At 41.9% G+C, this 14799-nt stretch overlaps 2 protein-coding genes across 4 annotated transcripts in view; both read right to left on the bottom strand.

Moving 5' to 3' along the window:
• rimbp2b (RIMS binding protein 2b) overlaps positions 1–159 on the bottom strand; it is a 75689-nt gene extending 75530 nt beyond the window's left edge. The window contains exon 1 of the mRNA XM_070834061.1: positions 94–159. Within this exon, the coding sequence (XP_070690162.1) occupies positions 94–159 (66 nt within the window). The remainder of the gene's footprint in view (positions 1–93) is intronic.
• Positions 160–6875: 6716 nt separating this feature from the next.
• Positions 6876–13849, bottom strand: stx2b (syntaxin 2b). 3 transcript variants are annotated; one of them, XM_070833220.1, is made up of 11 exons: positions 13625–13849; positions 13443–13517; positions 13267–13366; positions 12438–12512; positions 12248–12321; positions 11806–11914; positions 9255–9328; positions 8966–9103; positions 8697–8807; positions 8389–8499; positions 8161–8230 (listed from the first exon to the last, which is right to left on the bottom strand). In XM_070833220.1, exons 1-10 carry the CDS (start codon positions 13652–13654, stop codon positions 8404–8406), a joined length of 882 nt encoding a protein of 293 aa, XP_070689321.1. In that variant the 5' UTR covers positions 13655–13849; the 3' UTR covers positions 8161–8230; positions 8389–8403. The 3 variants fall into 3 exon arrangements, with proteins under 3 accessions (XP_070689322.1, XP_070689321.1, XP_070689320.1); XM_070833221.1 differs by lacking the exon at positions 8389–8499 and having other exon boundaries at positions 6876–8230; XM_070833219.1 differs by lacking the exon at positions 8161–8230 and having other exon boundaries at positions 8356–8499.
• Positions 13850–14799: the final 950 nt, after the last annotated feature.

Genomic DNA, 14799 nt, shown 5'->3' with positions numbered 1-14799 from the left:
CTGGCAAAGAAACACAGATACCGAGTTAAGCCACGCTTCAATCTCGTTACATCTCAATCATACATTTCCCGTTTATCAAAAGCAATAACCTACCATGACAGAACGGTTTTCATGCTTCCCCAAAGGCTTGTCATGGTCAGCAGCACCGGATGATGTCATAACTCCAGCATGTTCAGATTATAAATATCTGTATTCAGCAGAGTTACATAATAATGGATGTTGGATTATTGTCAGTACACACAGACAGAGAAGACGGCACAGCTGCCACAGGAAATGCATGAAACTATAAAGCCATGGGAAATTACATTTAGGTGATTTATAAACAAAATGGGCAAGATCTACATTTAAAAAATGTACTTGTGTGCACTTATGTCTTCTTAGAGCATCATGCTCATTATGTTATTGTATCACACGCATGAGGAAAAGCAGATTTAAACAGTGTCACTGTATAAATAATGGAAAAATTAGGTTTGATTTTGCTTTGTTAAATCTACAAATTTTCTAATGCATGGCTGTTTAAAAGGTAGAACATTCAGACTGTGCACATAATTGGACAACTAGAGCTTAAAATTCAGGTTTTCATTGGTCTTAAAACTGTGATTCACAGCAGCTGTAGGCTATTATGAGACTACAGATTAATAACGCTCTACAAAATTCAGTATATTTGTTTAATATTTCACTACCACCCACCTCTGATGGAGGATAAGCCTGGCTCCAGCAGGAGTGAAGCTGCAATTAAAACGTCCAGAGGTCTGGTCATCAGTTACAGTAGAGTGTCCGCTGGGTCATCCAGGCCGGCGGGCTCCAAAACGACAGCAGAATAGACCAATGGCTGCTGGATTTTCCCTGTCAGCTCCAATTCCAGTCAGATCGAGCACTCTGCTGTACTGTACAATTCCCAGTTCTGCTCACTTTAGGAGCAGAGACGTACCGCATACAGTGCACACAGAAACAGAAAAACCTTTCCACTGCTTTCAGATGCCAAGAGAGCCGCTTCTACACAGGCCGAGTAGTGTGACGCCTCCTGCATCACTTTGAGAGACTGCAACATGAGCTTCACTGTTTTTTTTCCTCATTGGTCGGATATATCTTTGGCGTCTGTTTAGTCATCCCAAACAGCATTCTGTATTTCATTATGTAAGAGTCCGGGGCAGTTTTTATTTTTTAATATGTGAAGGCCTAGAAGGTTATATATGCGCATACAAGAGAAGTTCACGCAACTGTGCACACAGGCTCTAATTTGGGATCCGGTATGACAGTTACAGGGTTTGTACAACAGCCAGTAGTGTAGGTTCAGCGGCCTGGGCCAGTCCATGAGAGATGTGAACATGTTAGTGTTGTGCCTCCCCCCCCCCCTTTCTTTTACTTATTCTTTTACTGCATGGCTGACATCACTTTCATCCACAGCTGGTCTCCCTCAGGTAAAGGTAAATAAGTGAATATGCACCCGTATTTACGGTCAGTTTGGGATGAAATGTCACATCATATTCTTTTGATTAAATCATCAGCTGTAGCACATTTCCACCACAACAATATTCGCAGGCTGTATCTCTCAAGTGTGATCACTTTCCTGCATTTGTGAATATCAACATTCTCCATGTGAATATTATATTGATATGACACTCTCAAGACATTTTTAAAATTAAAGGTTCTTGTTGTCTCATATATTCTATTATGGTTTGGTAAATAACTCAGCAAATCAGATATGCATAGACCACTTCTATTATGTCAAAGAGTAAATCAACATCAGGATATTAAACTTTGTTTACACTAAACTATGATAATTCCAGGTCCTGTTTCAATCACAGATGGCCCCGCATATCTGTCTCTCACATCGCATTAAGACATTAAGATTACAGAGGTGGCAAAGAGTCTAATCTTACTGAAAGCGTCTAACATCAGAATGACTCACTGAGGCTAATTAGGAGATAATGATGTGACATTTCATCAGCAGTTGACCAGTAAATACAGGTGTGTTCACTCCTGCACTTTTACCTTTGGAGACCACGTGTGGTCAACATAAAATAAGTCATTTGTCTTATAACAAAGACAAAATGGCAAATAATGTCACATATACGCACATTAGCTTGAATATCTGCAGTAAGATAGAGAGCAGGAGTACCAATAGTTTTGAAGGACTGTCCACTGTGTGCAAAAGGCTTGCATTAACCTTGTGTTAGCATTAGCACAACAGACGCACACTGACCTGGGACCAGCTCACTGGAGTCTGCTTACTGGAGCTGCTCGGCCTGTTTGAATTAAAAAAAAAAAAAAAGACGAGGCCAAGGATGCTGGATGCTTCTCCTCATCTGAACTGTAGCGTCAGACGTTGACCTGCTATGAAGAGAGTCAGGAAGGGACGAGGGGTCAGCAGAGCAGCAGCCGCTGTAGGGATGTGGTCATCTTGTTTGAATATTAAGCTTTGAAGATGATAATTAATTATGATAAAAACTTAATAGTATTTTCCAATGCAGTTGAATGTAATTTAAAATGTGAATGAATGCAGAAAGATCAGAGCTTGCACTGCATAGAAACAAGATACAAAATACATACATATATATATATATATATATATCCTTTTATTATATATACTCTTATTACAAACATCAGTGGATTTCACATAGGTTTCGCAAGCTTATGGCTGGAAGGTCGCTAGTTAAGCCTCAAATTGACAGGATAAATCTGGGCAGGAAAAGCAGCAGTGAGGTGTCCTTGACCAAAGCACTTAACCCCCACTTGGTGTACTGAGCACCTTCCAGGTGTGAATGTTTAAAAGAGAGCACACCCTGATTTTATAAAGGTTAAAGAGTGTGTGTGTGTGTGTGTGTGTGTGTGTGTGAGCACACATAGTCAAATTTAGATGGGCAAAAGAAGACATTAAGTTGGACTCACCTTTTTCCCATTGGCTCATTTACTCTCCAACAGCAGCCTCATTAGGGTCACTTACCTCTCTCACCCTCACACAGACACACACACACAAATACAACAGCAGTGTTCTCCATGAAACGGACAATCATCACAGGTCAGCACCTCCGTCAGCACGTGTCCCCATCAATGACAGAAGAGGTGACCATCTGTCGAAGGAGCAAAGGTATATTTTGGTTGGGAGGTTCAAAGGTCCTGAGATGCAAGTTGACAGAAGCTGTCATGGCTGCCTGAGTGGCTGTGTCAGTGAACCTGAAGATATTTGTTTGGAAGCATCAAACACAGAGAAATTCATGGGTGAAGACGCTGGCTGCAGAATGAAAGCATCAAATAACATTTCTGCTTAGTTTGGGAGATTAAAGGGTGCTTTCAACATGTGTTCTCGGTGTATATTATATATATATTCACACACACACACACAGGCAAATCTCTTGATTTACCAGTTGAGCTACGCTCCAGCCCTCACCTATGGTCATGAGCTTTGGGTAATGACAGAAAAAATGACATCGTGGATACAGGTCAAAATGAGTTTCCTCCACATGGTGCCTGGGTTCAGAATTAAAGATAGGGTGAGGTGCTCGGACATCTGGGAGGGGCACTGTGGGAGTAGAGCTGCTGCTCCTTCACACTGACAGGAGCCAGTTGAGGTGGTTCAAGCATCTGGTCAGGATGCCTCCTTAGCACCTCCCTTTGGACAAAATCTTGGAAAGTTCCTCTCTTGCTACATTCCATAAATAGTTGATTTGTTCAGCGCAACAATAAGCAATAAAGCCATCATTCATGAATTGCCTATGAATACATTTGTGCTGCACCACTGGAATGTGACATGTCCTCTGGCCCCAAAGTGCTGGCAGTTTACATATCCATGTCTCCACTGGTAAAAACAAGACAGCGAAAGCTAAGAGGACAAAGATCTGACTCTGACAAGCGAGACAGATGCTATGGGATGCCAAACTTGCTGACACCGGTAGAAGCATGTTTAACTAATTTATTTCAGCAGCATATTTGGATGGTGCTCCCCTCATAATTATATTGGAATCAGATGTTGTACATTCATATTTGTTCAATTCACAGCTGCGTTGCTGTCAGCTTACATCGCACCATGCACGGTGCTATGTTTATCTGCATTTTTAACAGATAGTAATAGTATCTGCTCTACATGGGTAGCAGATACTTCTGGGAAATTGCACATCTTTGAACTATGAGGATTTGTCTATTATGTGGCTCTGAGCCTTTTGTCTGTGATCCAGCTTTTGTCTACTATATTACATTTTCAAAAAGTAGCACAAAATATTGATATACTTACTAGTAATATTACAACTAACACAAAACCTATGAAAATAAAAGACATGGTGTAAAACAGAGATTTGCTTTTAGATGTTTAATGGTTTTCTAATCTACCTGGCTTATTCATTACCACAATAGGCTTGATGCACACTCATATTAGGGACATTTAATGCTGAACTAGGATTTAAAGGTTTTTAACTTATTTTCTGTCTGATTAATAGTCACAGGGTTATGTAGGTTCGGAAAAATATTACTACACTGTTCCTGTCAGGGTGAGAGGGAGAGAGACACTTGCTGACAGTAACAGCATGGAGTTTAATGAGGAGGAGGGAGAGCGTAGTGATGAGAGGAAGGGGGAGTGAGCGGGAAGAGGTGGTTAGAGAGAGTAGATCCACAAGTCCAAGTAGACGTCAGAGAAAAGAAAAGGACACATCTAGCTCAGGTGGAGCAGAGAGTGGGGGGAGAGAGGGTGAGGAGAAGGGCCAGAAGGCAGAGCTGCTTAATGTAATGGTAAGATAAGAAAGAACCATTCAAAGAGATAATTATCCAGTCTTATGCAAAGTAAACACTTACCTGACCACAGAAGCCAGGGCTGCAGAATGGGCATTTCAGGATGCTAATTGGGAAATTTCAGAAAGAAAGTAAGTTAGACCCATTATAATATGGCCATAGGAACATTTTATAATAAAATATGACAAGCAGCAGCACTCTGGTGGGATGACAAAGTAGCAGTGAGAAACAGAAATAAAGCATTTAAAGTAGTGGAATGAATCATTTCCAGCAGATGATTGAGTACAAACAAGCTCAGGCAGGATTAAGGAGGAGAATAAGATAAAAAAGACATACTGGAGAAGGTACTGTGACCCAGTTGGGAACACTACTCAGGTAGGAGAGGTGTTGGGGATGATTAAAAGTGTGGGCAGGGGCAGGGGGGAATAGTTACCCTGTTCTGAGTAATGGAAATGGAACCAATACATAAAAAAAGCTTAAAGGGAAATAATTTTGTTAAAATAAATAGAATAATTTGTCTGAGGAGGAAAGAAGAGGCAGAGAGAAAACATTAATGTTGGTAAGTCTGTAAACCTGTTGCCTTCAACATCACACATCTGTAAACTGATAGTTAATGAGAGGCTGATGTTTCCATGGAGAAAAGTGGTATGGAAGCTCCCAAAGCTCCTGTAGCAGAACAGTGCTTCAAAGGACATGTGGACAATGGACTGTGATGGACCCAGCAACGTTTGGCACCATGTAGTAATGTTCCCTTTCATTTCAAATAATCACAACACAATTTTTGGTTTAAGAATGTTTATTTTTTCTTTGGCTTACATTATGATGCACACATTTTGGTTAACATTTAGTTATCATAACTTTATCAAGCTGGTTTTGACTTGTTAATACACTTTACCTTCTCTTTGGTTCTCCACATACTGTTGAGTTCCTGGCAAAAGGGAGAGGCGGAGTTTAAGGCACCCTCTTGTGCTGGAATAACAGGAAGTGGAAGGTGTCACCTGGGCAGGGGTGCTCTGAGCTGCAGAGGTTTCCAGAAAATAGCATGTTGTTGTATTGTATTATGTAGTGTGGATGTTTCTTTGGGTTTTGGGTAGTTTTAGTATATATTGGTATTATTTGTGTTATATCTTTAAATGGTAGTTGGGTTAATTTTGGGTGTTTAAAGGTAAGGAGTTGGAAACCCCCCCCCCCCCCTTTGTTTGTCTGTAGGCTAGCCCATGTGTATATATACCCCTTTCTTTGTGTCATTCACCTGGTCAGGTTTGTTCAGTTTAGACCTCAGTTTATTTAAGGGGCCCATAGTTAGACTTTCTGTTGATACTTTTTCTTTGCTTATGTATTTTAATCGTTTGCCCACCTGTTCCATATACTGTACTCCGATGGGTCAGTAGTTGTCTTAATTTTGATAATTCTCAATTCCAACAGCCTGCTGGCTGCCACAGTCAGCGTACTCCCACAGACTACACCATCAAACATGCTGTACACTAATGATTGAATTTCTAACATCATTATTCAAAACAAACTCACACTATTTAGAATAAACAACCTTCTATATCTCTCGAAATATTCTTCTGTCACGTTTGTTGTCGGCGTCTTCAGCCTGCCACAGAAATGACTCATCCAAATAAACAGCTGTGTCCAAGCTTAATCACAGGTCATAGTATCACTTGACTTGACATGTAGGATGTCTTGCTCAGTGACCTAAAAACACCCCCCATGTACAGATTTTAAGGACATTCGTTGGCATTTCACTCCGAGTGCACCTCTGAAGTTCCCTTTGATCTAATTCAGAGAGAGAAAAGAACTTGCCCTCCGGGGTCCCTACTTCCACTTTCTTCACTAATCTTGTTTGGTTGATTACATGGAAGTCAAGCGCTTTGTGCAAAGTGCTCATTAGTCCTGAAGTAAACAGCACCCTCTGTTTCTGTTTTCCTGTAAACAAACTGAACCTCCAAATGTTTGGAGTGTTAAAAGAACAGAGAAAATAACCCTAATTCTCTCTGACAAATTCAGAGGGGGTTGTGATTCAGAATATCCAGTGATCCTGTATTCATGACTAATAAATTCAACAGTATCATCATCCATATGAGAGGAAATAAACAAACAACACATTCTGCGAAGACGTTTGACTCTGTATTGTTTAATGACATGACTTAATTATTCTGTTTTAATATAAAATACAGGATATAACTTACAAATAAAAAAGAATCAAATGTATCAAAATGAAAGTGTGTGCTCTTGAAATAACATCATCCAAGAGTCCTACGTTGCTGTATGACTTTTTTCACAACTAATATTTCAGTCATCACACACCATGATAAATACAATTCAATAAGTTAAGGTTTCATATTAAACGTCAAACAAGGCAGTCTTGCTGATTTAGAGTTGTCGATTGATCTGAGAATATTTCTTCTGATTACGACACGGTCGGCTAGGAATACAGTGGTTACAGTTTGTTTTACAGTTTTCTATTTCTAAGGGACTCCTGAGCTGTGGTAGTTTTACATTCAGTTCACATGAATTACAGTAAATATACAAAAAGGACACGAGGACATGAGGAGCATACACTTGGACGTGTAAACACAAATCATACAATAAGTTTAGCAAGACAATAATAATTTTCACAATCAGTTCAAAGCAATAGTTCGACATTTTGGGAAAAGGATGGTTGATATCACTCTTGTGCCTGTGCAGCTTAGCTTAGCTTAGCATAAAGACTGGAAACAGGGGGAAACAGCTAGCCTGGCTCTGTCCAAAGGTAACAAAAGCAGCCTACCACCACCTTTAAGGCCCACAAACTACCACATTATATTTTGCTATGCTTGCTGTTATATCTTACAAAAACAGAAGTATAAAAATGACATTTTACGACAGGTCATGAGCTGATAGCAGTGACTTCCTGGATCCTCTGCTTGTTGCCTGGCAACGTCACGAAGAAAACAAGGCTCCAGGAAGTCACCACGCCTGGCTAACCCATCCAGCTGCTGGTGATAGCTTCACAGAGTGCTATAAATCCTCTCCTCTTACCCTCGGCAAGAAGGAAAACAACCATGTTCCCCAAAGTCTCAAACTATTCCTTTCAGTCTAAAAGTGACACCCAACATGACAAAATGGCAGCAATACAGAACGAACACCAGCGTATGAATCTGCTGTCCTGTCAGTGTTCGTCATGACCACCGCTAAGGGGAAAGGGATGTGTGCTAACGGGACATTGTAGCTGTGTAAAGAACTGCTCCAGAACAGTTATCATGAGGTCTGATGTTACTGGTGCAAAGTGGATCACACTCTATACTTACATCACTGCGGTCAAGAGATCCTCTCTGTAATGCTGCTGGACAGTGAATGACTTATTATCTTAATATGAAGCTGTTTGGTCCGTACAGGACCTGACTACAGCTGACTGCTGCAGGGTTGTGAATCATGAAATCCATCACCCAAAGACTCCAACTATTATGATGAGCACAAGGAGGAAACCTGCAGCCCCACACATGGCAAGGCAGAGAATTTTCTGTGACAACGAGAAGAAAAGGGGAGTCAGAAGAACTGCGCTGCGCTGCAAATCATTTAAACCATGCAATGACCCTATGAATGACAGGAATTCACAGATGTATAGATGAATGGATGGATGTAATATTTAAGGAGTGGAAGTTGAGGATGAAGAGTTACCTCACACAGTAGTTCTCATACAGGAGGTTTGGTTAGTCCAACAGACAGGCCAACAATTAGTGCAATGACAGCAAGCAGGATCAGCAGAGCAAAGGCTAGGATAATGTATTTCTGCCAAGTGAAGAAGAGGTTGTTATTTGAGCTTCAGCTAAAAGAAGGGTACCATTTAAAAAAAAAAAAAAAAGAAGCTATAAACTTAGATTATTTTTGTTGCTTTAAATGGTCACATTACTGATCTTTGATTTCTTGCATCACGTTTTCACTCGTGAATTTTGTTTAGCAACGCATAATTAGAAAGGACCACATACCCTCCGGGATTTTCTCTGGTATCTCACTGCTTTTTTGGTCTCTTCCTTTGCACTGCAAATGTATTCGGCCGCATTGGAGACGTTCTTCTCAATGTTATTAACCATTTCCCCCTGTACATGAGAGAATCAGAATGCTTTTATTCATTATGTCTAATATTGGGTTTTGTTTGAGGGGATACACAAAGCAGAAACAGAACAGAAATAGAAACTGAATTCAAAATGTTTCTAATTGATAAAGAGCAGCTTTTCACATCACATCCAGCTGTTACCTGAGTTTCTACCAGCATTGCCATGTCCATAAACATCGCATGGAGCTCTCTGATGCTCGACTCTAGACGCATGATGTCCTGGTGGCGTGACTCTATCTCATTTAGGGCCTGACGTGTGATGTGGGAATCAGAAATAATCTGAGAGAGAAAGATGGAGACACCAAGGTTAAACAAAAAAAAAAGCACCAACGCACTTACCCACTCCAAATGATTTACCCCTCCTCCACCACTAGATGGCAGAAATAACCTTTTAATGACACACTGCACAGTGAAGTAGGAGGAAACTTACATCTGATGTGAAGATTGATGGATTTCCGCTTTCTAACATGTTCTCAAGTTCTTCATTAGTGGTCACCTTTCCAGCTGAAATAACAAAGAGCAGGAAATGATTATCCGGCAATGAATTTGATTTGTCACTTGATGAAGTGAAGAACACAGGGCCTTGTGGAAATGCAAAATAAGCAGTGTTGTTACATTATTTTAATCATAAGAAGTAGCCGCTGATGATCATGGAGGCAGCACACAGACAACACATGCACACACAGGCACTAACACAGCAACTCTGTGAGTGTGTGAATGCACCTTAATATAGTGCAGTATAGTGTCTGATCACATGATGTGGATGCAGGCCTTTCTCTACACAGATGTATTTGTATTCTGGTAGCAAAATAAGAGAAAACATGAAAACTCTTGACTTGTAGATGAAACATTTTAAAGAAGGGTTGCTAAATACTGTACATACAATACAATGTAATGACCTTTAAGTAAATCCGAATGCTAAATCTAAAGATACCTAAAGACACTGGAGCTCCAAAACACCCAGAAACTGGCTTGGGGACATGATGAAGTCTGTGGAATTTGAGAAGATAGGGTAAAATGTACAAGCCTCAAGTGGAGATTTTACACCGAAAAGGCTGCAGCTATTGAAAGCTCGCTTCTGATTTAAACAGCTAAAAGACTGCGGCTAAACAACTTAAAGATTGATTATCTGACGCAGCCTTTTGTAATTGGACATGTGTTCTTGAGTTCATCACTCTGGCAGCTTGACAAAAACAATAACTGCGATATTTAATAGACCAAACTCCCAGAACAGTCGATGTTGTACTAATGTCAAAAATGAAAACAACAAAAGTCTGTGCTAAGGCCCCGGCACAATACATACTGCTGTGTGCTTAATCCCAGGATAATATATTGTGGGCTGTGTATGAGGCCCGCTGTGTGAGGAGAAGACGCCTCATTGTGGCTCTATCGATTGAGCTGACAGAAAAATAATGTGTCTGTTATCCACCCGGGGGAAGCTGCTGCAAACACAATGCTGACTGTTCCCCAAGTAGAGACAGATGCATTGTGCTGTTCACGGAAACAACAAATTAAGACTTCATTCCAAATGTGATATCCCCCTTTTGAAACAACTGTTAATGTGTTTTTTACAGCCTCAAATTAGGGCACACTGAGGGCTACTATTGACGTTTGAAGTCTCATAAAATCTCAGTGCAACACTTGTTGGCAAGTGGATACTTTAATGTTTAATTATAGTCGGCTCCTGCTGTGGTTTCCAGGTTATTCGTGGATAAGGGCTGTACTTGTGACTAAGATTAGAAGTGTCTGAGAAACAAAGGAACCCAGCAGCCCTCACAGACAAACAGCTGCTGAAACTCTATAAACAGAAAGCTTTCCTGAAGCCATGCCTCCTCTGTTGTACAACTCCCTCCCTGGAGAGACAGATCTCTGTGCAGGTGCTTACTGTATGTCACACACCTTTTGCGATGGCTATTCCTCGGAGAGACGGAGCCAAACACGGCAAAACACACCGCGCCATTACGACTCATCAATACACAGCGGGGCGAACGAGACTATCGCCTCTGAATGATGTGGACTAATGGCGTGAGGTTAGGACAGCCCAGCACCGATGTTCACGTGGCTGTGTCAAAGACAGGTGAACTACTGTTACACAGGCCGCTGAGCCCTCTGCCCGTTTCCCCGGCAACACAAACACAGAGAGGCGTCTCCAGTATCAGGCTCTTCCGTCTGCAGCGTGGAGAACTGGAGACTCTCATTAATGCTGGCCGCAGGGACTGTGGGAGACAGTCCTATTTTTTGCCTTTCGCTATTGTCTCGTGTTACTCATATATGCATGATACAATGCACCTGATACACACCGTCTTTGCGTTTGTTTGTCTCTGGAACTCTGAAGGGAGATGACCGAACATAGTCTGTGGAAACTAGAAATAAAACTATACTATCAAGCTTGTAAAAATTCTAATACTCATTTCTACTTATTTACACTGTATGTTGCACTTTGTCCCTTATGCTAAATCTCACAATGACTAAATGTAAATTCTGCTGCTACATACACTACTTTACACAGCCTGCTGATTTACATCTACAGCACATTTGGTTTATCAGTATTTAACTCTTTGTATGTGCTATCATCTGATCAACCCCACCGCTACAACTACTACTCATTCACGTTTCATCATGACGATGAAAAACTAGTGTTTGGCTGTGATCAGAGTACCCTGACATCTTGAAGGAACCTGAAAAACCCCCGTCCTGCTGCTGGTGTTTGTTTATCAACAGTCAGGCTCCAGAGGAAACCGGTGCGGTCTGTTTCCTGGATCCTGCAGCTTCAAGGTTTCATTTGTCACTCTTTCATCTCATAATCTTGCACTCACAAATCTCAAACACGCAGCCAAACTCAAGCCACTGAAAAAAAGAAAGTACTTCATGTTTGTACTACAGGTTTACATAAATAATAATTATTCTAAAGCTGGAAAGGCCAGTCGACCCATCATTCCTGGCCTCGCGAGGGTCCAGGGGGTCCATTATTTGTCACTTACTTATCTCCAGCTGTCTCTGGATCCTTCCTTTGCTTCTTTCCCGAAAAGACACTTGAGTCTCATTGTAGCTGGTCATGACCTCCACAAACTTCCTGGACAGCACTGTGTGCTGAGGACAAACAAGAACACAAGGACAGAGGGCATTTCAGGCTGAGATCTTTTTATGACTTAATACCCCAAACAGCAGGTCAGAGCAAGATGCTTACACGGTTGGAATCATAAGTTATCTTGACTGGGATTTCTGTGCAAGGTTCAAAATGACTCTAAAACGTGAATGTGGCAGGTAAAGCAGGGAATTTGACAGTAAAGAATTAAAATGTTGCCTAGATCTTCTATATAAATCTATACAAGACATCATCCCCATGCCCCTCTTGATGTGTGTGTATGACTGATTGATGATGATGAGCAGGACGTGTGTTATGGGAGAAGTTTGCTTTCTGACCTGTGTCTTCTGGATTCTGAAGTCCACAGAGGATCTGTTAGCCACGTCATCTTTGGGCATACTTTGCTCCATGGCTTCAGGGGGGAAGGAGTCACGAAGCAACGTTACACAACAGCCGACAACACTGGCCTTTCTATGGCGCAGTCAAAAAATATCTCGAGTGTGACAATCACGTCATGCTTCAACTCACATTTGAGTTTGGTTCGCACCACGTTGGCATTCCCTTTGATATCGCTGGTCAGTGCGTCCAGCTGATCCTTTGTCCCTTCACACAAACACAAAGAGGAAACATGTCAGACTTGGTTTGCAGATGAGGAAAAATAATGTCATCTAGCTAAACACTCTCTCTCTCTCTCTCTTCTGTAAATATTGGATCTGCAGTGATTTCATCTTGTAACTTGGCAACAACCCTTTGGCAATATTGAAGAGATCACAAAGCCCTTTGTTTCCTTCCCTGGTGACCATTTCCACGTCATGGATCTTAAAACACTCTATAATGTTCCATTAAACATCATTACTGATGATGCCATGACACTGAGAACTGGATCTTTTGTCTTGCAGGGTCCTCAGCTCACACACTGAACAAGGCCAGGAGCTGAGCACATCCAGTAGTGACACTGTGCTGGATTCGCAAACGTTGCTGTTACGTCTTTAGATCTTCAGGAAAACCTTAAAACGCATGTGCTTCATGGGAGAGAACTCTCGTTGCCTGAAAAGGTCTGAAACTGACAGCATGTTTGAATCCCTGAGTGTTAAATGGTTCCTGACAGGACAAGTCAGAAGCCATGCTACAATGGTTTGTGAGTTTTGGGCAGAACGGAGCTGTTTCCTTCCCAGGTTTCCGGCCAGGCGGCCGTTCATTTACAATGAGGAGGAAAACGTAACAAAGGAAGCGAGACTTTTGCTGTATTTTCACTCCTCACTGCCTCTAAAGTCAAACTGGGGCCAAGCCAAATTAACCCTTAAAAGCCACAGACATTGAAAGTGAAGTGCTCCCTGTCTCCATCCCACACACTTACTGTCATCTGGGTTGGGTGCAGACAGGATCATGCTGTGCATCTTCCTCACCTCTTCCACTTGGTAGGAGATCTTATCAATGAGTCCTCTGACTTCTTCCACCTAAATCAACCAATAACACATCAGTATCTTAAGTCATGGTGCTCAAACCTGTCCTGGAAGTTGCAGTGACACCCACTCTTCTGAAAAAGCTCTCCATGAAGCCATCTCTGTCCACTGCGACCGCAACATCCTCCTCTGCTTGTGGCCTACTCTGTACGGATGAACAATGTGTTGGAGTGAGTTTTTGTGCAGCCAGGATGTTTTTTTTTTTTTTTTTTACCTGTCAAGGTGTGCAGTTAGTAAAGAGAAGGCACTTACAGCAGTCAGTTCAGCCAGTCGATCCTTCATCACACCGATCAGCTCGTCTCCTGCCCAGATAATTCTAGTAAAACATCATCCTGCAAGTCTCCATGTGTAGAGAGACACTGAGTCACCTTACTGTGGCTGAGGTCGAGGTGAGAGCTGGAAAGCGCAGCAGGCTGACATCAGCTGACGGTAGAAAGAGGAAGAGAGCCCAGCAGCTCTGAAAGTTTGGATTCTGTCAAGGCTCTAAAAGAAAAAAAAAAAGAGCCAAACTAATTAAAAGTGTAACGTGACTGAGTTTCTGGTCTATTCTGTGTCGATATGTCCCACAGCACAGGCGGACAGGATCCGTGACAGATCCACCGTATCTTTTTTCCCCGGGATACGCCTTTTTCCCACCTCTCTCTCTCTCTCTCTCTCTCTCCCTCCCTCCCTCCCTCCCTCCGCCTCGAGGGGGAGAAACTAGTCCCCCCTCAATTAAATTTGATCGGACCATTACGATAAACAAACTGAATTAATCTGATCCTTTTATACTTTTGGAAGGATAGAGGAGAGAAAAACAGCTCCATTAAAAAGTCCCACTGTAACACAGTCCATGTGTCACAGTGTCACATCACACACTTCTGCGGGGTTTTTCTATGAAAACCACAAGGAGCTTTTTTTTTTCTTGTTATCATATGATGAATTTTAGTTTGACAGCAAACACACCACCGGGCAGTTATATGAGAAGGTTTGATAAATAATGGATAAGTACTGCTGGGTGCTCACTGAACTTTTGGGCATAAAGCCACACGGTGGCGCTGTTTACCGTGATGTGCATGCAAGTTGATCTTGGCAGCGGGACTGGTAATGTTTGGGCTGAAGCCATCACCTGTAGGTATCCGTCAAACAAGGGGTGTTTCACCAACAGAGGCAAAAAAGTACAACTATGGCCCGCATGTCATTTGACAGATAGATTTCTACGTGGACATCTAGTGTGAATCCATGCCGTGAATCTTTGAGTGGTTGAACTGTGACAAAACCCCTCAGGTCACCCATGAAATGTTCAAATGAGTGTTGGAGATACTGCATCTGTGTAACTCCAGTGATTTCTGGATCTGGGTGGCTTTCAGTGAACCGTTCCAAAAACACCCGTCCTCCGCAGCATCCCTGTTATTCTCAGAGAGTCCGGGGTGTTGTCCTGTACTTTA

The sequence above is a fragment of the Pempheris klunzingeri genome, chromosome 7 (assembly GCF_042242105.1).
Source record: "Pempheris klunzingeri isolate RE-2024b chromosome 7, fPemKlu1.hap1, whole genome shotgun sequence".
NCBI lineage: Eukaryota > Metazoa > Chordata > Actinopteri > Acropomatiformes > Pempheridae > Pempheris > Pempheris klunzingeri.
This window is presented reverse-complemented; position numbering and strand designations above follow the sequence as displayed.

Coding starts and splice junctions, on each gene's coding strand:
- stx2b (XM_070833220.1), bottom strand. CDS start 13,654: ATGAAGGATCGACTGGCTGAACTGACTGCT. Junction 13,518..13,624: donor GACTGGCTGAACTGACTGCT/GTAAGTGCCTTC, acceptor TCATCCGTACAG/AGTAGGCCACAAGCAGAGGA. Junction 9,329..11,805: donor CCAGAGACAGCTGGAGATAA/GTAAGTGACAAA, acceptor TTGTTATTTCAG/CTGGAAAGGTGACCACTAAT.